This window comes from Budorcas taxicolor, chromosome 1, assembly GCF_023091745.1.
Source record: "Budorcas taxicolor isolate Tak-1 chromosome 1, Takin1.1, whole genome shotgun sequence".
NCBI classification, from domain to species: domain Eukaryota; kingdom Metazoa; phylum Chordata; class Mammalia; order Artiodactyla; family Bovidae; genus Budorcas; species Budorcas taxicolor.
In genome coordinates, this window is record NC_068910.1 from 133,864,308 (window position 1) to 133,890,717 (window position 26,410).

General features: G+C 43.3%; 1 protein-coding gene across 1 annotated transcript; it reads right to left on the reverse strand.

Annotated features, from left to right (window-relative positions):
* Positions 1-3,516: 3,516 nt before the first annotated feature.
* Positions 3,517-25,810, reverse strand: MUC13 (mucin 13, cell surface associated). Its single transcript, XM_052645146.1, has 10 exons — positions 25,572-25,810; positions 20,584-20,711; positions 19,237-19,343; positions 15,554-15,609; positions 11,811-11,974; positions 9,112-9,237; positions 8,680-8,797; positions 8,004-8,041; positions 6,283-6,367; positions 3,517-3,712 (listed from the first exon to the last, which is right to left on the reverse strand). The coding sequence occupies exons 1-10, from the start codon at positions 25,808-25,810 to the stop codon at positions 3,517-3,519; spliced, it is 1,257 nt and encodes a 418-aa protein (XP_052501106.1).
* Between the last annotated feature and the right edge of the window lie 600 nt (positions 25,811-26,410).

Consider the following 26,410-nt stretch of genomic DNA (forward strand, 5'->3'; position numbering starts at 1 on the left):
TGTACTGTTGAAGCCTAGCTTAAAGGATTTTGAGCATTACCTTGCTAGTATGTAAAATGAGCGCAATGGTATGGTACTTTGACAAGTTACAGTGGTCAGTCAAAACTCACCGATTGATAACAGGTGTTTTTACTGTGGGCATTAATAGATCACATGAGTGTGTTTCTTTTATTCTGTTTACCAGTTAGCCTTGACAACACAAGAGTAAACACAAGCTGTATAGATGAGGCTGCTTTCACCTGCAAAAAGAGAAATAATTACTCAAACTAGCCTAAAAGTAAAATCTAAAGACTTCAGGTATGGTCTGATTAGAGTACCAGCTCCATTTTCCCATGATTCTCTCAGTTTTGCCCTCTATGTGTCAGTTCAGCAAAACCAAAGCAGTTCAAGACCTCATACCTCAACCCCACTCTCCAGAACTCTCTCCTCCCACAAGTCTCCTACCAACATTTAAGCTTTATTCTAATTGTATCCACTTAGGCCATGTGCTCACTAAGTCGATCACTGTAGCAAGGGGGCATGGGATTCCACTGAAAGGCTTGGGCCAACCAAGGCCTACACTTGAAGCTGAGGGTCGGGGAGTTGGATCAATCCCATTCAAAATGCTTGGTTGCTTCATAATGGAAGAGTAGTGGGATATGCAGGGGAAGACGCCAGAAATGTCTACTCTATGATAAAAAAAAAAATTACTTTGGGTAGGGACTTCTCTGGTGGTTAAGTGGTGAAGAATCTGCCTTCCAATGCAGGGGATGGAGGTTTGACTGGTCGGGGAATTGAAATCCCACATACCACAGTGAAACTAAGCTGGGACCCCACAGCTACTGAGCCCACGTGCTCTAGAGCCTGCGTTCCACAAGAGAAGCCCACAGACTTCTCTAAATAAGGACCCAGTGCAGCCAAATGTTTATTTTTAAATTACCTTGGGTAATCCAACTGCGCCTAATGACCAGATGTTAATCAATTCGGTTTACCACATGTCAGGTTTGCTATTAAAAGTGAAACGTAACCGCCATTTGCATCACCCCAAGTCCCAAACACAAGGAAGGACACCATCTATTAAAGACACTTTATTTGTCATATTTTATAGTTAACAGTCAAGGACAAATAATAATAATAAAATAACTTGCACGGAGACAGGACATTAGACATAAGCAAGGATACTGTTAACATTAAAGAAAGACTGTGCTTGAGGTGACTGCCCCCATTCTTGGCTGTGTGTATGTTGGTGGCCGCTGCTGAGCCTCTGAGGGAAGGCTGATGCTTTGGTGAAGTACCTTTGGAATCTGTATCACAAGGCTCGAGGGACATTTCCAGTCCAGGCCTTCTAGTTGACATTAAGAAGGTCCTGCATTGCCAGTAACTGCTCCTCAAAAACTAAGAGACATGTCTCTTTTTCTGTCCCCTGGGTGTGAGGCCAGGTCACAAACTCCCAGCAGGAAAATAAAATCCCTATATTTGAGGAACAGAAGTACCATCTCTGTTTTAACTTGCCAGAGAATGAACTTGAGCACCTTGAAGGATGGTATCTCCTCCCATTGCCTACGACCTCCATAGCTGGTGTGTAAGAGTCTTCCAAAATTAGGCCACTTATCTGCAGTGTATCAACTCCAAGCAACATTATTCTAGACTCTTGCGGGAGTAAATAATCCTGGGGAACTTCCTTCTAGATAGGAAATGGTTATTGTTGCCCCGCCATGAAGAAAAACTAACCACTGTCCTGACTGGAGCAAATCAACTATCTTGCAAATGCTCACAGTATCTATATGCATTTAATTTCATAGGTACTTAGTTAGCAAACAAACTGTATTCATTGTAAATAGTCACAACTTCCATTCGGAGAGGCTAGATGTTGGATGGAAGAGAAGTACCAAAGGCTGGATCTTCAAGGCTGCTCCCTTCTCCATCAGTCTTTTGAACATTCAAAATAAAAGCTCATATGTTAGGTTGAGGGGCTGTAGATGGATCCAAATTCTTAGAAAATTCTAGACAAAATGAGAGAGGGGAGGGGAACTCTTAGAAAAGTATTCCAACAGAAATGTATAAGAAAATTTAGTTTCATAAGTGATTAACATTGTTTTAAATATTATTTGAATAATATTATTCAAATAGCTCTTTATGCACTTTGGCTTATTTGATCTTTATCCTCTGAAGTAGACTTCATTTAGTCCATTTCACAGAGGAGTAAACTAACCCAGAGAAGTCAAATAACCTGTCAGAGATCACACAGCTCAGAGCAGGAAGGGCCAGACTGTGAACCAGGTCTGTCAGATTCTAAATCCCATGCGTACTCAGCCACTAAAGGCCTTTCTTCAGAGGCAATACTTGAAGTAAGTATTCCACCAGTGTGGAGAAAGGGAGGCTTGAAGTGAGTTCAACGGAAGGTTCATCTCATGTAGGACCAACAGGCATCCATGGGACATCCATTCTCGACTACTGCTGACTGGACCCTGTGTCCAACCCCACGTGGCGCACTTTGTGCAGATCACCCCTTCATGCACACATGAAACACTTAAGAGTCCATGACTAAAGGAAAATCAATCATGAGATTTTAAAATAAAACGATTCAGATTTTCCCAGAATATTCAAAGTGCGTTAACACTCTCAAAGGATGACCTGCTCACCCGGGGCCACCCGCAGAGGCTGAGCTCAAATCTGGGAAGCGGGGATGCTGTGACCCCTTTCCCGGCCCTTCCCCCAACCTCCTAGGTCCTCCTTCTCCGCAGCCTCTTTATTTTTCTTCTCTCCTGGGATGCCTCACCCCTCCTTCTTCCTCTTTCTCCCCACTCTTCCTCTTTTAAACAAGTCATTTTCCTCCTTGCCTCTTCTGTTTCCCCTTCCTCTTCTCCGGCCCCTTCTCCTTTGCCTTCTGTCTTGTCACTCCTTGCAGGAGTCTCCTCTGACAGGCTTTCTCCCTTCAGTATTTCGTTCGGTCACACTGAGCAATGCCAGCTACAATTCTCTAATACAAGTCTCAGGAGAACAAGCTATTCACCTTGAAAGTCCTCCCAAGGGAAAGAATATTACCAGCCTCACTTGTTACCTTAGAAATTGACCAGGTTGCCTTGTGGTCTGGGTGGGGAGGAGAGGAGAGATTTGCTTTTATGTGGGCTGGCTGGAAAGGACCCATGTAAACAGAACCATGCTTACATCCAATAGTCCTTCCCAGGCCAGGCCTAGGTTGGGTCCTAGGGCCTTCAGCAGTCTAGGAATTATCACAACCACTGGAGTTATAGCCCAAGAAATGTATAATTTAAAGAGACATTAAGGGCATCTGAATTAAGCTTCCCTTTTTACAGCTGAGGAAATAGATGGTGAGAGAAATTAAGTGGTGTGTCTAAAGTCACATAGATGGTCACTGTTAGGGACCCACTGGTGGCTAATTATAATAGCTTCCTGATGAAAAATAAAAAAGGTCTACGGGGCAGCCAGGGCTGCTGCTGATATAGTAGCCAGGTCCCAAGTCTGCCCTGGGGCATTTCACTTAACAAAGGCAAATAGAAAGCACACAATACTCACCTAATAGTCTGGTAGGGTGTAGGCCCCTGTGTAGGGGTTCTGTGACTCGCTGTCTCTGGGCAGGTTCACCCTGACCTTAGGGAAGATGCTCCCCTCTGCTCCTAGATTGCTAAAGCCAGTCTCCTTGAGTCTCAGATTTTGTGAGTCCTTCTCAATCAAGGTCTCTTCCTCTACATCCCTGCCTTTGTTCTTTAACCTGTTAATTGGTAACAGAAATTAGGATCTGACAGTGGTGGCAAGTTCCTTGAAGCAAATGTTAATATTCTTTTTTCAATATGTAAATTTTTTAAATAATTTCAAATTTACATGTAAGTTACAAAAAAAAAATTACACAAAGCTCCCATACATCTGTCACTCAGAGTCCCCAACTGTTAACATTCCTGAACCATTTAAGAATAAGCTACAGACCTGATATAATACTTCAGTACTTCATTCAGTGTAGATTCCCTGACTCGCCTCATAAGCTCCATGTAAACATCAAAACCAGAACATTATCCTGATCCAACATTACCATCTATTAGTAATTCTGCCTGTCATATTACGTTTTGCTAATAATGTTAGTATTTGTCAGTGTGCCTTTGAATTACTTATGGAAATGATAGTAAAAGTTAAAGAAAAAGGATGATTTGTAATACAGTTTTTCATTCAAGCAAAGTCAATTCTATCAAAGCACCTCAATGAAGAAGATGAGTTCAGGCATAAAGGTCTTAAGGAGAAATAGAAGTTTCCCAGGATCTGCTGTGAGCCCTCAAGGACCTCAAATGTAAGCATTCAGTGCCAAGTGGAAGGATTTGAGGCGAGGGAGGCACTTGCCTCCCTGCCAGTTAACTCTGATCGTGACCATTCTTTCCTTCTGGCCCACAGTCACCAACAGTGCTGCTCTCTTAGAGTGGGTGGTAGGGCCAGAGGCATCCGTGAAGGCCACAGCACAGTCCAAGGGTGACTCTCAGGCCCTGGGGTGTTGTAAAGGACGACCCACTCGCCTGCTGACCCTGATAGCCAGCCTAGCCCACCACAGAGTTCCTCCCTGTGACAACACTCCTGTCTAAGGTGGCTGAGAAGAGGCTCCCTTCCCTTGGGAGTGGGCAAGAAATTCTAATTCTTGGAGGGCTTCGGGAGAAATGAATCCAAGGCTGAGCTAAGAGCAAAACCGGGCTCTGCAGCAGGAAGAGGGAACTGAGAACCAAGACTGTTCCGGGACACAGCTCTATTGCAGCCCCTGAGGGCCCTGGAGACATGGCAGTGAGCCGGTTCTCCGTGGAGGAGGCAGCCTTGCTCCGGAGCTGAATGTCCTGGGCCCCCTCCCCCTGGGAAAGGGAAGGCCATGTTCCCAGTTCCCAGCTTGGCATCCTTGCAATCAAGTCTCTGGGGAAGAGTTAATAACAAAATGGAGTGAAAAGGAAAAAAAAAGAAGAAACAAAATATTTTAGGAATGAAAACTATCTGTCCTCTCACATTACAGTGCAAGAAAACCTATTTGCCAAAATATAAGCTATGAGCCAAATGCTACTTTTAAAAAGTAGCTTTTCATTTTTTTAAATCAGAGTGGCTCCTCACTTGGCACATCTAGAATGGAATAGATGATAGCATTCCATCCCTGTTAATGGAGGGAACTTTATCTAAATGTAGAATGAATGAATGGACCCTACTTGTTTTTAAAAAGGGCACTTAAGGCACCAAACTGAAAAAACACCATGCAGAGATAATGTTTCTACTTAAAACCCAAGAGGCTCAGGTGAGGTGTCCTTGTCCTTGTATTAGTCACTCCGTCACGTTCAACTCTGTGACCCCATGGACTGTAGCCTACCAGGCTCCTCTGTCCATAGGAGTCTCCAAACAAGAATACTGGAGTGGGTTGCCATGACCTTCTCCAGGGGATCTTCCCGACCCAGGGATCAAACCCAGGTCTCCTGCATCGTAGGCATATTCTTCATCATCTGACCACCAGGGATGTTAGGCTATTTGCAGAGAGATTCTGGGAAGGGGTGACTTGATGAAAATTATATTTGACAATATCAATGGAGTTAAATATTGCTAACAAAATATTTTTTGTTTTGGTTTTGGTTTTCGGTTTTTTTTTTTTTTTTTTTTTTGAGCAAATAAAGGTTTATTGTAGGGCAAACAAGGAGAATGAGTGGCTCATGCTCAAAAATACCCAAACTACCCAGAGCGTTTTTAATGACCTCAGAAAATGGTTGCTGTGTTACTTTATAGGCTTCCCTGGTGGCTCAGATGGTGAAGAATCTGCCTACAATGCAGGAGACCTGGGTTCAGTCCCAGGCTTGGGAAGATCCCCTGGAGAAGGGAATGGCCACCCACTCCCCTGGACAGAGGAGCCTGGCGGGCTAACAACCCATGGGGTCACAGAGTCAGACACTACTGAGCAACTAACACTGATGTCACTTTATAGTATTAAGCAAAAACAAATCTCAACAAAAAATTTTAAAGCACAAAAGATACAAAATTCATTTTAAACAGTAGCCAAAAACCTAGAAGGATGTATGCCAAAATGTTGGTTGTTTCAGGGTGGTGGATTTTGTGGGTGATTTTTTCATTCTGCTCTCTTACACATGATCTATTTTCTTCAGTGAATCATGTGTAGCTTATAGAATCAGAAGAAAGTTCTGGTGATAAAAGGTCAATGGTATTAGAGAGGTCTCGCCTTATTTTCCTTCTGTTGCCTGGGAAAGGCTGGGTGTGTTTGGAAACCAGAGTGTAGTGCTGATGGTGCTGTGACCCAAGAAAGGGACACTTTGTCCCATATACCTCATTGAGACGATGTGTGCAATCAGCATGCCAAGAATAAAGACGCCAGCAATGGTGCCCACGATCGTGAGGATCAGCTGAAATGCTGAAAGGGAAAAGAGAAGAGTAGGAACAGCTTCCCCCAAGCAGACCCGCCCCCCCCCCCCCCCAACCCCTCTACTGCACAGGTATGGGAATTCCCAGTGGTTTCTGGCCAAGAACACAATGGGGCTCTGGTCTGTGACCCCCTCTTCCAGGGCCAGGATGAGTGGGTGGCTCACTTCCTTTAACCCTATGTCCACTGTCTCCCCCAACTGTGTCTTCAGAACTCAGAGAGACAAACTTGCCAGACGAAAGAAGACCATAAACACGACGGAGGCCGTGGTGGCAGGCCTTCCTGGGCTTCGTAGGGAGTGGGATCTCACCTGAGGTCCACTCTACCTCCCTACCTCTGCTGCCTTTGCCTGCCGCCATAGCTGATTTTGCTGATAAACTTAGGGGAACTAGGTTGCAGTTAAATCTGTCACTAACAGAGGAGCCAGGTAAAGGCTGGATGGGATCGGTGAGGGAAGAGTCTGGAGGTTCATTCCCACTCAGTCTCCTCTAGATCTGCTCAGTTTAGAGTTCCTGAGCACTTAAAATGTCGTCCTGATGTGGCATGTCAGTGTAACGTACCCAGTGGATTTCAAACACATAGGATGAAAAAAAAATTGTGAAATATCTCTAATAATTCTTACATTGATTGCCTGCTAAAATGATACTATTTTCCATATAGTGAGTGAAATAACATTTCATTAAAAATCAATTTCACCTATTTCTCTTTACTTTTAAAATGTTACGTAGAATTTTTAAAATCTGAAATTAAGTCTGAAGTTCATGTTGTATTTTGATTGGTCAGTGCTGCTCTAGATCTTCCTGCTCCATGACTGCCCTTTATGCCACCTCTAACTAACCAGGATGCATGGGGCCATTGATCATTAAGTCTGGAAAAAAGCCTCAAAGGTCATCTGATCCAAACTTCTCATGTTATAGATGGAGACACTGAAAGCCCAGAAGGAAGAAATGACCTATCAAACCCAGGTTCACAATAAAACACAGCAGAAAAGAAAAGCATTTCTCACCACTAACTTTGTGGCTGGCTGGGAAACTAACAGAAATATTTCCTTCGCCTTGGGTCATTGATCTTTAGTTCATTATATAAAATTTTAAATAGAATATAGTTAGTATTCCCCAGTCTGGTGAGGGTAGGGCATGGGAGGGAACAAAGCAACTGAATTTACAGCAATATATCCCAAACTTGGAAAAAAGGAAAAAAATAGTTAAAAAAACACTAGTAAAACAAAAAAGATGATTTGAGTATTTAAATGTCTGGTTTCTAGTTTTGCTCCACTATGAATGTAAACATTTTTGGAATATACTGGTCTTTATCCTTTCTAGTAGCAGACAATGAATATTTAATCTAATGCAGGAAATGAATACAATGTTGGGACAACCTTCTTTGGCCTGGGACAAGTCCAGGGGTTCCAGCCCATCTCTTGGGCTGAGTTCTACTGTTTCCCATAGCTGAGAGGCTCTACCTATGACCTAAGGGTGGGCATGGACTGGCCTGACCCAGAAGACAAACTCCAGGCAGATTTTCTTTCTCTTTATGTCAGAGACTTTGGGGGACTGGACAGAATTTTGAATGTGGTCAATGTCTGTTTCTCAGAAGCTTAATAACAAAGCAAGACTTTTGTACTCACAGTCTTCACAGTTGACTCCACTGTAGCCAAACGCACACCTAAAATATAAGAAGGAATAGGAAAGTGTGGTAAAGAACCTTATGAAAACAGGTCAGAGTTCCTACCCAACCTCCATGTCTCCCATGCATCCTTCGTTCATTGTCTGCTCCCCGTTCTGTCTCCTCTTTCTCTTTTCTTCCTTATGCACCCCTATGCTAAGTACCTTGCATGGCTCTCGGGAAGATTGAGGGGCATACAGTCCTGTGTGGTTCCATTTGCTACCAACCGAATGCTCCATCTTCACAGCACTGGGAGGATTCATCGGTTTGGGGGAAGATGAGTCCCAGAGGCCTAGCACTTAGTGGGACCCCTCAAGCTGTGAGACCACATGGTCACTCTGCTACTTATTTGCTGCCCTGTGAGCAGGGACCTGCCATTCATATTCTCTGAGCTTTAGTTTTATCACTTGAAAATGGGGGAATGAATACATTCCTGAAGTTGTTATTTGAGAAGCATTACCTACTGTAGTTCCCAGCACACAGATAAATGTTCGAAAATTGATGGTGGTGGTGGTGATGCTCTGAACCTTCTGCCAGTGAACCAACTTCCCAAGCTAAACTCGTACATACATTACAAGCTCTGTCCTTTTCACCTAGCCTTAGCTGTGAAAAGATGAGAAAGGGGTGATTTCTCTTACGCTTGACAGTTTCTTTGATCATCTTCCTTGTAGCCTGGCAAGCACACGCAGGCAGCACTCTCGTTTCTCACTAGGCATTGCCTCTTGTGCTCTGCGTTGCATGTATCAGAACACGAAGCTTCAAAAGAGAGGGATTTCTGGGTGATTTTCAGAAACAGCCTCTTCAACCCCAAAGTGACACATCGCAGAATATAATTTTTCATATTGCTTTTTCTGGGTGAAACTAAGCACTCAGTGGCTGTGAAGTGGTACGTGGACCTCCTCATCAGCTCTTACCCAAGGCTCCCTCCAGGCCCATAGAACGAAAGCCAAAATTCACATCCCTCAGACTCTGAAATGCACATGGAGGCTTGAGCAGGAAAGTGTGTACTTTGTGAGAATGCAGAAGGAAAGGGGAAAGAGGTGAGCCATTTGAAGCAGATGAACACTTACCAACACACATAGGTATCTGTGGGTTTGGTCTCGCCAGCCCCTCTTTGCACTCACATAGTAAACCACTGTCACAGTCATTTTGGTCATTCGGTTTTTTACAACCATAGTAATTACACCGATCTTGCGCTGAGAGGCACAAATAATTCAAAGACATACTTAGCAAGACAATATGGATAAGGTAACTTGTGAAAACACCTCGTTCCATTGTGGTCATCACTGCCTTTTAACACATTTTGGGATTCAACCAATGAAAATCCAAGATTCTGAAATTCAGCTCCCCAGCGGGTCTCTTCTGTAAATATTTCCTTATATTATTCAATTAAAATTAATTCAATCCCATGCAGTAGAATTATATTCAAATTCTCTTTGCTGGGTTCCAGAAAGGACACAGTAGCTGCATAAGTTTGGGACCCCATCTTTGGAGAGTTACATGTTTGTACCCATAGAAAGTTGCAACCAGCAACTTGTAGCACAGACTTTAAGTACAACGGGAATTCAGGGGCTCAGATAGCTAAACATGGGGAAAGTGGAAATTGGGCTAAGTCTTGAAAGAGAGGAAAGATTTAATAGTCCGAGGCAAAGTCTAAGTGCAATAAACAAGGGATGAAAAGAAGGAAAGGATTGTTATCTGAGAGTGATGGGACTGTACTTGGGCAGGGGAGAGGCAGTGAGGTGAGGTGGAAGAAAATAGAATTCTTGGCTCTGCAGTTGATGGTCTGGAGGCTTTTGTTCAATCATTTGATTTTTGGTGGGTTCAAGGTGTCTTCCACCTGTGAAATGGGGCTAATGCAAGTGTCTACTATAGGAGACTCAACAAATAATCATCCCTTTGTCCATTCATTGGTATAGCAGGGTTAGAAGGCTAGGTTAAGGCCACTGACTTTTATCCTACAAGTCTGAGAATCCATTGTAGATTCTGAGCAGAAGCATGGCCATGAGAAAATCATCTTTTAAGAATGTTAGTCTAGAAACAGACTGGAAGGCATTAGGGACAAAAAGATGAATCTGAGAATAGATTAGGGGGAGAGAATAGGAGCAGGTGGAAGATATCTGGTTACTCTCTTCCAAACATCCAAGCCTGTAACTAACCTTCCTTTATCACCTGCTGTTTGAAAATGCCTCTAAATAAAAACTCAGGGAAAGAGATTTTACAACTGTTGACACAGAAGACAGACTCTGTCTTTGCAGCTGAAATGAGAGAGCGGCAAAAGGTGTTTTTCTCTAAAAGTTTTGAGCACTCCCTTCCACGTGCTGGGCAGTTTGTGCTCCTGTGGCCATCTCCAGCTGGCATCATTTGAGAATCTGTTAATGTATCTGTACCAGATACATAATGTACCAGAGCACATGCCTGGTCTCAGAGTGAAGAGACGCTGAGGGGAGTTGTCAAAAAGAGCAGTTCTTAGAGCTGAAGCCGAATGGTTTCAAGTTGACCAGGCTCAGAGCTAAGGCAGTTCAAGTAGAGCCAAATGAGAGAACTGCAAAGGGAACCCTAACTTTATCTTGAAGAACGCACTGGATATTTTCATTTGATGACCATTATGAGTGGTCCAACCCCAAGCTGATGGGGACTCTCAACTTCCTCACACTTGATAGAAATCTCATCTAGCCAAAAGTAGGGTGTACAGTAAGGTTTTGTCTTGCCCTGCTGACATTTTCATCTTCCAGGCGGGTATAGCTATTCTGACTACATGAATTGCTACTCTGGACCAAATTCTGACCCCCAAGGAGAAATTTATTGGCAGGTAGAAGTGACTGGTTCCTTGGAAGACAAGGACCAAGTGATAGCCAGAAACAGGAGTATGACTTGGAGAGAGTAAATATTGAAATGTTCAGAAAGGCTAAGGTGTAGTTCCATGGTATGAGACTCTGGAAGATGAAAACAGTTCAGGAAAGTAAGAAGCTTTGAAAATGTAATCCTAACTGTGCAGCTGCAAATGACCCCCAATGAGCTATAAAAAAAACAAAAGTGGGAGAAGGCCAGGTAATTTAAAGAAACTGGCATGGTTTGCACAGGAAATTCTCAGAGGACAGACATAAACAAAATATAAAAAGAAAGTCCTGAAACCAAAGGTGGAAAATTAGAAGTATGACAGTCCAGAGCCCCAGATGAGTTCAAGCTTGTTACAAGCAAAACCCAAAACAAGGACAACAAAAATCCAATTACAAAGAGCAAAGGGTTAAAAATAAAAAATGAGCAAATAAAGAGTGTGTGTTTCCCATGTCACAGGGGCTCATGGAAAGGCCAGGCCTGGTTGGTGTGTTTATCAAACAGCAAAAGTGAACTGTTACAGCTCTCCTATGGGCATGTACATCTGCCTAAAGGGGAACTGTGTAACTAAAACTTTCTATAAGCATTTGGAAAGCTGTAACTTGGTATAGAGCTCTCTTGTTTCCTCCTTTCTTCATCTTTCCCAGTCCAGAGGCTATTTACCCAAGGCTACCTTTGAAGAAGAGGAAGAAACTAGTCAGTTTGATGACTTAGGGGATGGTTATAAGTGAGCAGAAGTCAAGTGACTGGGGAAAGGGAGGGAGGAAGAAAGGACAGGTTCAAAGAAAACTCAGAGATGTCTGTGGATTCAATTATTCAGTTCTTCTGGCCCCCTTCACAAGGAAAGTAAAACATTTACTTCTATTTATTTATAATAGAAAATGTAGATAGGTCTTCAGGTAAATGTTGAATAAAATTATTTAATACTTACGGTCATATTCTGTAAAGTTACTTGAGGGGCTATTAGTCGCTTTTCTAATGGTATTTGATATGGATGTCTCAGTTTCCTTTGTACTTTCTGTAAAAATGTTTACTACTGCTACGTCAACACCCTGGTTACCAGCACGCATTTCAGATCTTGCTGAAGCAGATGGGCTAAAAATGAAATGAATCCATCACTTGATGAATTGAACTAAAGCATCACCAAATTGGTCTTCAGATCTTCCAGACTCTCAAATCTCCCAGAGTTAGTCCCAACCCATTGTTTTATATCCACAGTTGAGGCTCAAAGAGGGAGGCCTGGGGTTGCTATAAGATGGCCATTTATAGACTTAGAGATCTCTATTCAATATGCATTCAGAGGAAATCTAGGACTATAGTAAGGCCCTATTGGAAGACACTTAGAAAAATTGTGGACAATCATTTCTAGGTGCCTGGATCGAACCAGAAGTAGAATCAGTGACATGTGAAACAGTAAGCTGCCGTTTTCTGTAGAAAATCAAGAAGAGATCTCCTGATGAGCTGTAAAATCTCAGATTTGTGCCTTGAGAGAGACAAAGGGGTATGTATTCCTTTCTGCACACAGAGAGAGCAGTAATCAACCATACTGAGTATGGATCATTCCCAGAAAGGGCCCAGAAGGCTAGCAGGCAGCTTCAAAGTGTGTGTGTGTGACTAGGCCTGGGCACACCTGACCCAGAGGAGAACTGATCCCAAGAAAGGAGGGGCCGTGGGAAGCATCAGACGTGCATGCGTGCTAAGTTGCTTCAGTTGTGTCCAACTCTTTGCAATCCTATCTACCACAGCCCACCAGGCTCCTCTGTCCATGGGATTCTCCAGGCAAGAATTTTGGAGTGGGTTGCCATTCCCTTCCTCAGGGGAATCTTTCCAACCCAGGGATGGAAACAGCATCTCTTTAGACCTCCGCCATTGGCCAGGTGGGTTCTTTACCACTAGCACCACTTGGGAAGCCCAGGAAGCATCAGAATGTAATACCAAATCACATCACCTGCTGCAAGACATCATAAGGGTCTTTCCCTCTCTCTAACTAGCACTACAGTTTGGGGTCCTGAGATCGGCTGTGCCAAGTTCTAATTCTTTCATTTATCCAAAAAAAAAATCAAGTGATACAACTACTGAGAGAGGAAAAAAAAAAAAAGGCTTTAAAACACGTCTTCCCTCTCTGACTTGTGGCCATGTTTTTTTTTTAAGACTCAGGATATATTTTTGCAGTCCTATTGTTTTCCTATACTCCATTCTGACTTTTGAATAAATATAGAAGTTTGAAAACACAGCCAACCCTACTTAGATAATGTTTGCAGCTATACGGGTTCTGTGGAACAATCCAGAAAATCCAAAACATGAACCAAATTCTGTTTTTAGGAATGATCACCTCAAAAAAAGGAGTCCAAAAAGCAGAGTGGGCTTTAGAATCTTAAAGTTTCATGATTTGTTCATGGTAAAACTCAGAGGTAACAGAGGAAGGTACCAGGCAGTGAGAAAGGGGTACCTGGTACAACCTCTTCTTTACCAGTTGAAAGATGACCAGAGATCTATGGTATAATTTTACAGTGGGGCTAGGAAAGAAATGCCACCCATCATTCATTCATCATCTGAAGAACCTACTAGCATACAGTTCAGGAGGCAAGACATTACTCATGGAAGAGTTCAAGGAAAGGATGGAGTGGCCACGTACTCAAGTGACAAAAGTTGTCGTATACAGAACCAGGGGAGAAGGCAATGGCAACCCACTCCGGTACTCTTGCCTGGAAACTCCCATGGATGGAGGAGCCTGGTGGGCTGCAGTCCAAGGGGGCACTAAGAGTCGGATACGACTGAGCGACTTCACTGTCACTTTTCACTTTCATGCACTGGAGAAGGAAATGGCAACCCACTCCAGTGTTCTTGCCTGGAGAATCCCAGGGACAGGGGAGCCTGGTAGGCTGCCGTCTATGGGGTCACACAGAGTCGGACACGACTGAAGCGACTTAGCAGCAGCAGCAGCAGCAGCATACAGAGCCAGGGCGCTAGCCTCCAAGGTAAGAACCCAGAGATCTAGACCCAGGGGAGCCACCATCTTCTGTGGCCCAAGACCAGTCCTAACTTCCCTCAGCCCGAGTGTCCTCCTCTATCCAAAGAGAGATTGGAGTATAGGAGGAATTCTGAGGATCCTTCCAATTCCAACATTCAGGCAGTAAATAAAGAGCTTGGGGATTCAGAGGAAAGAGCACTGGTCTGGAGCCTAAGAAATGCCCTCTGAAGTGAGACTGAGGTCCATCTGCCTGCCACTGCCCACAAGCTGAGGGAGTTGCTCCTCTTAGGACAGAGTTCACAGGTAAGGTGTTGTCACCAAACTCCCCTGGGTCCCTTTCCGTAACTCCCTAAAAATGGAAGGAGTGCCACAGTTTCAGGGAACCACTCCCCACCAAATGACTCCGTGGGGCCAGCTCTCCATCACACTTGCAGGGTCCCCTATTCTGGAAGGCAAACAGACGGGAACTAATACATGCTGAAACTGACTACATGCCAGGTACTTTGCACAGGGGAGCTTTCCAACAGTGTCTCATTTGCTCTCCACAGGGTTCTGGGAAAGTTGATCAGAGTAAACCAGATATACAGATTAGGTAACAAAAGTCCAGAGAGGTTAAAACACGCACCCAGTAACACAGCAGTAAGGTGCCAAGGCTGGGATTCAAGAAGAGGTTTGCCTACTACCTACTACCGTCATACCTCACTGTTCCTGCTTTTATCCAGTCATCCCGATGCATGAACTCCCTGTTGTCCCCTAAACCAAGCCGAACACCCTTCAATGATGTATAGCCTTCAGTATTGTCTGCTGTGTCTCCAGCTTCCAGCCACTGTGTTGGGGCCCAGCCCCTCTGCCTGCTGCCTGTACCGTGCCTCCCATTAGACTGCCTCCTGGCTACCAGTCACACATGCCCCTTGCTCATCACCAAGATCAAAACTCACTACTTTTAGGGGGTCTTCTCTTCATTCATCTTTTTCCACATAGGATTTGACAAAGTTTATGAAGATAGACGTGATAATAAAACCACAGAAATATAAATACATTAGAGCTGCTTGTTCTGCACGATTCTGTTTACCTTAGAGAGTTCTTTCCTCAGCCTGCAGCACTTGTGTATCAATGTGCTTCAGAGAAGGCCGACATGGAATCACTAATTTCTTAAGAATCCTCTACCTCTTTGGGTTTCCAAACAGCACACAGCCCTGGTCACTACATGCTGATACGCTCACTGCATGCCTGTTCTTACTGTAGAAAGAGCTCACGACAGGCCCTTCAGTGACCAGTCGTGTGACTTGGGTCTTCCTGTCTGCCTCATTTCCCCCTTTGAAGGAAGAGATGGCCATGAACCATTCATTCTCCTCCAGGCCCCCTGGGATGCACATTCCAGGGAATAGCCAGGTGTGGTTTGTAGCCAAGGGATCAAACAGAACAAACAGATTCAGGTGATGTCCTGGACCATGTGAGCACGTTGCTAAGTAGCCAATCACAGGGATCATCTTGCTATCCCCAGGCTACACTCTGCCCACCCAGGCCAGGGTCAATGTGCATCTGAGTCAGGGCCCTTTGTGGTCCTCAGACTGACCACCTCTTCTTGACTTGTGACTAGCCACCCTAGGACTTCAGCGCCATATGGGGAACGCAAGAGGAGACTAAAAGTTAGGGAACATAGCCTGCTTCCAAAGTACTCTGTGGGTCCACAGCAAACTTACCTTACTTTAACAATTACAGTCTGTCCGTAATCAGAATTGTTAAAGGTATCTTTAAACTGTGGAGAAGAAGAACAGATTTAATAACAACTACAGCAAGGGGGAAAAGTAATAGTATATCTAGATTTTTAATAGAAACCCGTTTCTAAACTCACTTATGTAACACAGCAAATTTATTCTTTACATGCACTCTAGCACCTTTCAGTAATTTCTGCTCTAAAATAGGATAATTCTGGTATAAGTCCGAGCTACCCAGGAAAAAGATGGAAGCCTGAAGCACTCAGTCAAATCAATACTCTTAAATATGACTTGTTTTCTCTTTTCAAAGTCATGTGAAGTTTTGCATCTTTTAGACTTACCTATAGGCATACTTCATACACTCATCAGTTTACCCAAGGAAGACTTAAATGCTTCCCTTCCCAAGGCATTATGCCAGAGACATAGATTACCAAGATGGGCGGACCCAGCCTATGATCAAGTTACACCATGTAACCTCAGTTTACACCGTGAAGCTGACAGAGGTAAGTGCCAGAGATAATACAATCTTCCATGGAAGTTCAAAGAAACACTCTTCCAGTCTCAGAGCCCAAGACAGGGCTTCATAAAGGAAACGGGCCATAAAGCATTTCAGTAGGTGGCACGGGTCCAGGGAGTAGAAAGAGGAAGGAATAGCTCACACCAATGCTTGGAAGCGGTGTGGCTCAGAAGGGTCAAGTTTCTCCATTTGTCAGCGTTTGCAAAATTTAACTTCTCTGAACCTCACTTTCTCACTGGGAAATTTGAGACAGCAGTAATTCCCACCGACTAGGGCTCTAATGTGTAGAAAATGCGATGGAATACATGATACATAGATTTGTGAGCTGGAAGGGGCTCCAGCACTGGTAGATCTTATTAGGCCTGAGTTGTGTTCTAAGAGCAGACAACTCTAGATACTTGTAAACAAGTGGCCAGAGATGAAGCTGGGACCTCTGGCAGGGGTGAGGTGGAGGTAGGCTGGAGGTCCCAGCTAGAAGGTAAGTTAATTGATGCCAAGAATGGGTTCATTTTCTCCTTCTTATGATACCACCATACCTGCCCATCCCCAACTCCCATCCCATAGCACTCAGCATAGGGCCATCTCCAGGAAACACTCAACAAACACAAGCTGACTGATGATTGAAGAAATTAAATGTGAAATCATAACCTTGGACATGTCTTCCTCTCTTTGGACCTCAGTCTTGATATTTATTACATGAATGTTGAACTGGGTTGGTGCAACTTTTTATAATTCAAGAATTTTATTGTTTTCCCCCATACTTTAATATTTCTGTAAACCATCAGAGCACTGGGAGTCTATGTAGGATCAAGTTCACTGGATGGCCTCCAAGGTTCTATCCAGCTCCACTGTTGACCATTGGCCATTTAAATTTCTTAATTTCAAAAAAAAAAAAGATTGTAAAATTAGCATCTGGCATAGGAAAAAAGTTTTCCTTTTCTTTTTTCCTTCTTCCAGGTCATCCTTCGAGGACTTGAGGATATACACTTACTGATCTGAAAGGCCAAAAGGCTGGGCATGGGGGCAGGAATTATGTAAACAGGCCTGCCAGGCCCCCACTGCACAACAGAGCCAGCAGGGGAGAAGCAGCAGCCCTGAGGGTCAGGCAGGTCTGGGTTCAAATCCTCGTCCTCAGTCATCAGCTGGGTGACCTTCGGTCAGTTTACTTAGCCTTCCTGATCCTTGACTACCTACCTCACCTGCTAAACAGTACCATAGTACCATCTTCCCCATGTGGCTACTTTGCAAATTAGAAATATACATAAAATGCCAGGTACAGTATAACAGGGAAACTTCAAATCCCTATGCAGCCTGTCTACTTGGATCTAGCTGGGGACAAAATAGACCCTGAGAGGCTTCTCAGGGCCTGAGCTGGCACTGCCCCGGCTACATGGTCTGCTAAGAGGACATTAAAGAAAGTAAACTGTCTTTCTTTTCCTATCTCCAGGAGTTGCAAAGGAGTTCTGGTGTATCCCTTTCAGATTAAAAGTTTCTTGGGTATTATAAAATGCTTTATCCCCTCCCTGGCACCTCTGGGACCATCAAGATCTGACTGAACAAGTCACTAAACTAGTCTCTGAAGACCAGGGGCCTAGATCTGTAGCAGGAAAAGGCTTCTGGACACTCATATACCCAAATCATGTTGGGAAATGCAGTGGCCGCAGTGGCCAGTGCTCAGTAAAGCCACAGGAGACAACTGAAGGATTTCCTAGAAATGGAAACGCTGGTGTTGCTTATCCTCAATGTGCCAGATATCATCTGAGCAGGAAACTGGAATGTAGATCCAGGGTAAGAAGCTAAGTCACGGCCAGCAGGCCACTCATGCACAAGAGGTAAGGCAAAGGGGCTCTGGCAAGCCTGGGATACAGCAGACACAGCTTTTATCACAGCAGTGCCAGGCACGGCTGTTTGGTCACGAGCACGTGCTCTCCCTGGACTATCTGTAAGATCATTTGGATAAGATTTTTTCATGTTTTAACAATCCTAATAACAAAACTGTTTTATAATTATGTAATTTCAAATGCAAACACACTGTCACAGAGTAACACGTTAATTTTTTTTTAAGTTGTACAAAATGCTTTATTGGTTTCTTTAAAAGCACAAAAACCATAAAGCATGGTAGCTTCTACTTTAGAGCCTCTAATCTAATCAAGTTTCATTTGAACACTGAGAAGACAAGATTAAGAGTTAAAGTGTCATGCCAAAAGCACACACAACTAATAAAAAACACAAAACTCTGACAAACCTCACATTCATTCTCATGCCATACTCCAAGGACCTTGGACATCTTTTGATTTTTGACTTAAAAGGGTGTTTTTATCCTCTTTGCGTAATTTCTAATCTGTCGCTAGATGCCGTTATTCCGTACTGCGTGGTCCATTTTCACGACCACTGTGCTTCCTGGGCCCCCATTCAGACATTCGTTTTTTAAAGTCTTTCTCCACCTAGCGCTCTGAGATATATTTCCAACCTAATATTTTTCCCTTCAAAACTAAATTTTGAGAAACACGGGCTGGACACCCTCTCTGAGACCTTCCAGACCTTCTTGACATATGTGGTTCCAGAATAGAGATCTCCATCTCCTGCATGTCGACACACTCACTCACAGTAGTCAACATGAAATGAAACTGTTGTTCATTTTGACATTTTTGACAACGGGATAAAGAGGTAATGTTTATTAATTCAGATGGAGTTCCTCTTCCGGACATTAAAGAAGCCAGACTAGTTTAGAAATGTATGCAAATGTATGCAAAAGGAAAAAATACAATTTTTCAACTCTTTTCTCTTCAATTCTATGGAAATAATTTATTTTAAAACAGCATTACATTTATCTGCCCACTTAATCAGCCTCTGTAAGAAAGAGTATGGCATGGCTAGAAGTGGCTTTTGAAGGCCCTCGGCCATGCCAGGTATTACCTCTGGTTGCGGGATCACAGAGAGGCCCCCGGGTCCTAGAGGAAGAGCCCAGGCAACCAGGAAGCAGTGGCACTGGGAATTTGGAACAGCTACTGTTTGCAGACCAATAAGGGTACATTTCACTGTTTGAAACACTGGGATAGCTGGACCAGCCTGTACCACCCAAATGCCGGTCTATACAAGTCAGTGTTAGAATAAAGAATTCATAGAGGAAAGATGTTTGGAAAATACTTACAAATGTAGTAACTTGAATGTATAAATTCTGATATGCCTCAGAAGTTTTATTTTCAAATTCAGATGTGTATGACCATGTGACCTTAATTGTACCAGGGAATATCTTTCCTGAAATTCAAGCAGAATCTTTCTGTGATATTCAGTGTAAAGAAGGTCCATTTTGCTTAAAGCATAGATTATTTTTAAATTCTAAACATGATGATACGACAGTAATTCTGGAAATATGAAAAACATTACCCCAAATCCAACCTAACCTATCACAATTATTCTCATTTTGGTATATTTCTCCCAGCTCTTTTGTGTGTGTTTATGTGTCTAGTTTGTATCATTATAATTGCAAGTTTATATCATGAGTCTTCTTTACTTATTATTAATAGTAAACATTTTTCCAAATCATTACTCAGTCTTCATAATTATCATCTTAAATGCTATATAATATTCTATGAAACACATCTTTCCTTCACTGATGCAGTCATTCTTCATTTTCAATGCTTTTAATTATTCAAAAGGAAAAAAAGATTGCACGAACATCTCAGTGCACAAAACTTTTCTATATTTGGGGTCATTCACTTAGAGTGGATCCCCAAAATGAGATTACTCATGCTAACAACAGGAACAGCCATTTGGCCTTGGGGATATCTCTAATCCTTGTGCCAACACAATGCATTCATTTCTAGTGCAGTTGGCAAGAAGGGATATTTCTTTTTCATAAAACAGACAAAAACATATAGCTCAGGAAACAGCCTTGGACTTTTATAGCACCCAGCTGATCTAACCAAAAAAGTATAGTGTCAATTTGCTCTTAAAGTCCATTTCCAGAGCTGAGAAGTTCTTAAGTCTCCAAAAATAAGATTTGGTGTTATGGTACAAGCAAATCCTATGACAAAAAAATTAAGCCAAAGTCAGAGACCAGGTTCCTGGCTTGTCTGACTCTGTCGTTTGAGGAAATCACCTCATTTTGCATCGGTGTCCCCATGTAACAGCATTGCTTTGTATTTATGCAGTCTTTGTAATTTTACACACTTACATCTATCATTTTACACACTTACCTTTCTACATCTATCATTTACGTTTTGACCCTATGGCACTGATCCTCAACCAGATAAAGTGAAGGGACCCATTCCCTCCCGTACCTCTAGAACTAGTTCACATATCTGAATTAGTCCATTTCCTCTCCCACTAGGTTCCACTGAGATAAAGACAGAAACTTTTTTTCTGCTTGGCTGGCCTTTGTCGCCTCCAAATTTTCTTCTCCTTTTGATATTCCAGAAGCTCTTTTTGTCATTAAGTTTTCTATTCCCTTTAGGCCTGAGATGCACATTTCCATTGTTCATCCTTTGTAACTCACCTTTATTGCATTTGGAAGACTTATAGTAATATCCTTCTGAACACAGGCAAAAATAATCATCATGCAGATTAACACACAAAGAACCATCCTTACAGGAATCCTCTTTGCAAGGTGTGCTGGGACCTGAGATACAGTAGAAAGAGATTAAAAACCCACAAGTGACAACAAATTACACCTGGAAATATACTTTTAAATCTTCATGTCTCCCTCCTGGGCACTTTCTATTACTTGGTTGTGTTACGCCATGGTATACCCTTAGAACAGCTAGAAACAAACACATATTTTCTTATGTCTCTAGGAAGACTGTTGCTAAAATTCTAGAGCCAAGCACTTGTCAATAGTAAAGGTCAGAGGTTGGTGAGTAACAGTCTGCTCAGAAAGAGATCCCAGTGTTCTAATTCCAAGGAGTAAGGAAATACTCTGGATTTCATAGATCCTCCAGAACATTGATATCCGCTCCTCTAATACTAGGTGGGGTGCTCCAAAATCATTTTAGAGAAAGCACCATATTTTTTTCAGAAGATATGAATGACTGACTGACAGGGAGGACCAGGCAAAAAACTACCCCCCATCCCAAACTGGATTTTATACTCTGGTTAGCATACGTGGTATACAGACCTATGAGGGAGGGGAAGGGAACAAAGTGGGTTAACTCAGTGAAAATTCTAAGAGGAAGTGATGAAGGGCCACTCTACTTTCTGGCTTTCTGAGTGGATGACTGAATGAATGGTGAGAAGAATATGACTATGGTTTCTACACCACTGGCGAGGATTCCTAGATCAGACAGTGTGCAGCATCTTTCCTATCTTTGGAAAACTGATGGGATCCAAGAAGAGAAGTCACCAGTTAGCCAAATGGCGATCTTGGCTAGCCATTTCCCTCTGTCAAATGAGACGATTCTGAGCTTTGATTTCAGAATAGGTTGAATGACTGACAACCTTCAGAGCTGTCTTAAAATTCTTATGGTTCCATAGGTGGAAATCATTGCTTAAAAAAAAAACTACATATAAGGTACAATGTATATAACATGGTCTCTTTTTTACTGAAATATAGTTGATCTACAATGTTAGTTTCAAGTGTACAGTATAGTGATTCAGTATTTTTGAAGATTATACTACATTAGAAGTTATTACAAGATAATAGCTATAATTCCCTGTGCTATATAGTATACCCTTGTTGCTTATCTCTTTTATACATAGTAGTTTGACTCTGTTAATCCCATATTCCTAATTTGTCCCTCTACCCTTTGGTGGTTCAGAGAGGGCGATGGTGCCCCACTCCAGTACTCTTGCCTGGAAACTCCCATGGACGGAGGGGCCTGGTAGGCTACAGTCCATGGGGTCACGAAGAGTCGGACATGACTGAGAGACTTCACTTTCACTTTTCACTTTTGTGCATTGGAGAAGGAAATGGCAACCCACTCCAGTGTTCTTGCCTAGAGAATCCCAGGGACGGGGGAGCCTGGTGGGCTGCTGTCTATGGGGTCGCACAGAGTCAGACATGACTGAAGTGACTTAGCAGCAGCATATACTTTTACCCCATTTAAGCTATTTTTCCATAACTATGGGCCTAATTCACTTTTATTAAAAAATAAAATAGTGCTAGTGAGGAATTCTCATACTGGTGGGAATATAAATATAAAGTATAGCCATTTTAGAAGACAGGTTGGCAGTTTCTTACAAAACTAAACTTTACTATATGACCCAGCAAGTGCAAGCCTTAGTATTTACTCAATATAAATGCTAAGTATTCACTTAGTATTTAACCAACCTTTTTCCACTCAAAATCCTGCAAATGAATACTTAGAGCAGTTTTACTCATAATTGCCAAAACTTGGAGGCAATCAAGATGTCCTTCAGTAGGTAAGTGAATAAACAAACTTGTACAGCCAGACAATGGAATTTTATTCATGTTCAAGCCTTGAAAATCAACATGGCGGAATCTTAAAAGCATATTACTAAATGAAAGCAGCCTATCTGAAAAGGCTACATACTGTGTGATTCTAACAACATGACATTCTGAAAAAGGCAAAACTACGGCAACAAAAGATCAGCAGTTGCCAAGAGTTAGCAGGGAAAGAGGGGTGAATAGGCAGAGTACAGCAGATTGTTAGGAAGGTGAAAGTAGTCTTTATGATGGATACATATCATTCTACATTTGTCCAAACCTATAGAATATACAACAGTAAACCCTCAGTAAACTGGACTTAGGGTGATTATGATGTGTCAGTGTAGATTCATCAGTTGTCACAAATGTACCCTCTGATGAGGAATGTTGATAATAAGGGAGGCTGTGCAGGTATGGGGGCAGGGAAATAGGGGAAATCGCCCTACCTTTCTCTCAATTTTGCTGTGAATCTAAAACTTCTGTAAAAGATAAATTCTATCTAAAAAGAATATTTTTAAGAGTAAAAGGAAAAAAAAAAAAAAACAGGCTACCTGGACATAGGAGGCATAGTGCATGCAATATCTCACAAACAACAATAAGGGTCAGCTCTCTAACAGGGTGTTAACCAATATTCTAAGTAAAGTAAATGGCTTCTTAACAAAGCCTTAACCACATTGCAAGGATGATTTGGAATAAGCCGAGGGAAGAAATTGAGTGCAGCACCATTTTGGATATACTGGTCAGATAACTCCCAGTGTGGCTTTCTCCTTGGCAATAAAGGACAGACTCGGTAGCATTTCTGTGTGCCAGGAATAAAGTCACAGGATGTTACAGTGGGAAAAGGATTTTGTGGCTATTTAGTTCAATCATCCCTTATTACAGGTGAGTATGTTGAAGCCAAAAGAGAATTGGTTTGGCCCATGCCACACAGTTAGTATAGGGCCAGAACACAAGAAGGCTGCCTTACTCTGACAGAGGGTCTAGGGAAGCAGAAATGGCATAGAAAACCTCCCTTTCCTGACTACAGGAGAGCTGATTGTGTAGCTGTTCCAAACCTGAAAGAAGATGGGGAAGCAGGTTTCAGTGCACCCTCTGGCTCCATTTCCTTAATCATTTATTTCTTAGATCTACCAAAGATTACTGAGGAAGCCAAAAGAAGAATGTATAGGAAGACATCAGCTTGCTCTTTGACCCTGGGCAAGTGGCTGCCCTCACTGAGCCTCAGTCTCCCTAACTGAGAGTAACAGGGTTTATCTAGATCCTTTAAACATAGGTTTAAGGACTCTTTTAGACCAGGGGTTGGAACACTATGACTCAAGCCAATTCTTGCCAGTCCTCCTCTGTTTCTGTAAACTAAGTTTTATCAGTACGCAATCAGCACGTTCATGTGTATATTGTCCGTGGCTACTCTGATGTTAATATGGCTGAGTGGGGTAGTTGTTTAACAGATCTTATTATGGCCCACAAAACCTAAAATATTTATTAGTTTGCCTTCACTGGTAAAGTTTACTGACCAAACTTTTTCTATTCTATATCAAACTTTGGGAAAAGAAGCAAGTGTTTCCTGTCTCGATAACTTAGGCCGGAGGTCAACCTTCATCTCTTAGACAGTGTCCCTAAACATCTGTCCTTTGGACCATGACTCTGGTAATGTCACGTTTTCAATAACATTTGATGAAGAATCAGGGTAGAACTGGCTCCTTTCTTCAGTAGACCGAGGGTCTAGTAGTGGGGCTAGAGTTCTCATCATTGCTTATTAGCACCTGACCTCAGAGAAAAGAAACTATTTCTAAAAATCTCCTAGGGAGAGGGAAGCTGCAAAAGTAGCTCTCACAAAGTCCAAGTTTAAAAAATTCTCCACATCTGGCAAGTAGCTTGAGGAGAGAATAGAATGGAACTGCAGGTAATCTTTTAGCATCTCTGCCATCACTATTAGCCTGTGTGACCCAGACTTTTTAATTCCAGGGTTTTATATCCAAGGATACCTTGGGTTTCTTTACACACACTTCCCTTCTCTGGCAGAACACACATACTTACCATCCTTCACAATACTGTGACTCCTTAGTGAGGAGACTTGAGGGACTTGCTCCTACTTGGAGTATGTATGCTAGAAGTAGACGTATTCGAGGCGGTAGCAGGAGTTATACTTACCTGCAGAAGTAGATGTACTCGTAGCAGTGTTAGAAGTTGTACTCTCTGTGGTAGCAGTAGATGTGTTTGTGCCGGGAGGGGCTGTAGCGTTTGCGGCAGTTGACGTGTTTGTGCCGGGAGGGGCTGTAGGGTTTGCGGCAGTTGACGCGTTTGTGCCGGGAGCGGCTGTAGCGTTTGCGGCAGTTGACGCGTTTGTGCCGGGAGCGGCTGTAGCGTTTGCAGCAGTAGATGTATTGTTTGGGCCGGGAGGGGCTGTAGCGTTTGCGGCAGTAGATGTATTGTTTGTGCCGGGAGGGGCTGTAGCGTTTGCGGCAGTAGATGTATTGTTTGTGCCGGGAGCGGCTGTAGGGTTTGCGGCAGTTGACGTGTTTGTGCCGGGAGGGGCTGTAGGGTTTGCGGCAGTTGACGCGTTTGTGCCGGGAGCGGCTGTAGCGTTTGCGGCAGTTGACGCGTTTGTGCCGGGAGCGGCTGTAGCGTTTGCAGCAGTAGATGTATTGTTTGTGCCGGGAGGGGCTGTAGCGTTTGCGGCAGTAGATGTATTTGTGCCGGGAGGGGCTGTAGCGTTTGCGGCAGTAGATGTATTGTTTGTGCCGGGAGCGGCTGTAGGGTTTGCGGCAGTTGACGTGTTTGTGCCGGGAGGGGCTGTAGGGTTTGCGGCAGTTGACGTGTTTGTGCCGGGAGCGGCTGTAGGGTTTGCGGCAGTTGACGTGTTTGTGCCGGGAGGGGCTGTAGCGTTTGCAGCAGTAGATGTATTGTTTGGGCCGGGAGGGGCTGTAGCGTTTGCGGCAGTAGACGCGTTTGTGCCGGGAGCGGCTGTAGCGTTTGCAGCAGTAGATGTATTGTTTGGGCCGGGAGGGGCTGTAGCGTTTGCGGCAGTAGATGTATTGTTTGTGCCGGGAGGGGCTGTAGCGTTTGCGGCAGTAGATGTATTGTTTGTGCCGGGAGGGGCTGTAGCGTTTGCGGCAGTAGGCGTGTTTGTGCCGGGAGGGGCTGTAGCGTTTGCAGCAGTAGATGTATTGTTTGGGCCGGGAGGGGCTGTAGCGTTTGCAGCAGTAGATGTATTTGTGCCGGGAGGGGCTGTAGTATCTGTGGTAGGTGGACTTGTGGTGGTAGGAGTTGCAGTAGATGTGGCTGAAGCAGGTGTACTTGTGACGGTAGAGGCACTTGAGGTTGCATTGTCTTGGCTCATCGCTGGAAGAATAAAGATACCAAGTTTCAGAAAACAAAACACTGAACATATAATGGCAGTTGCTATTAGGTACTAATTAGTACCTAATCCATTTTTTCCTGAAAAATAAATGCAGTGGACTATATTAAAAATAAAAATACATGACTATTTCTTTAAAAAAAACTGACATAAATGAAATTAAAAATTGAACAGACAAAACTGGAAAACTGTTACTGGGGAGTTCTCTGGTGGGTGGCCTAATGGTTAGGATTCTGGGTTTTCACTGCTGTGGCCTAGGTTACATTCTTCATCATGGAACTGAGATCCTACAAACTGTGCATCATGGCAAAAAAAAAAAGTTACTGAGAAGTACGATGATGGCAGTTGGCCTGTTAGCTCAGCTGGTTAGAAAAATATGAAAGTGAAAGTGAAGTTGCTTCGTCATGTCCGACTCTTTGCGACCCCATGGACTGTAGCCTATCAGGCTCCTCCATCCATGGAATTTTCTAAGCAAGAGTTCTGGAGTGGATTGCCATTTCCTTCTCCAGGGGATGGATTGCCATTTCCTTCTCCATGGGATCTTCTCGACCCAGGAATCAAACCCGAGTCTCCCGCACTGCA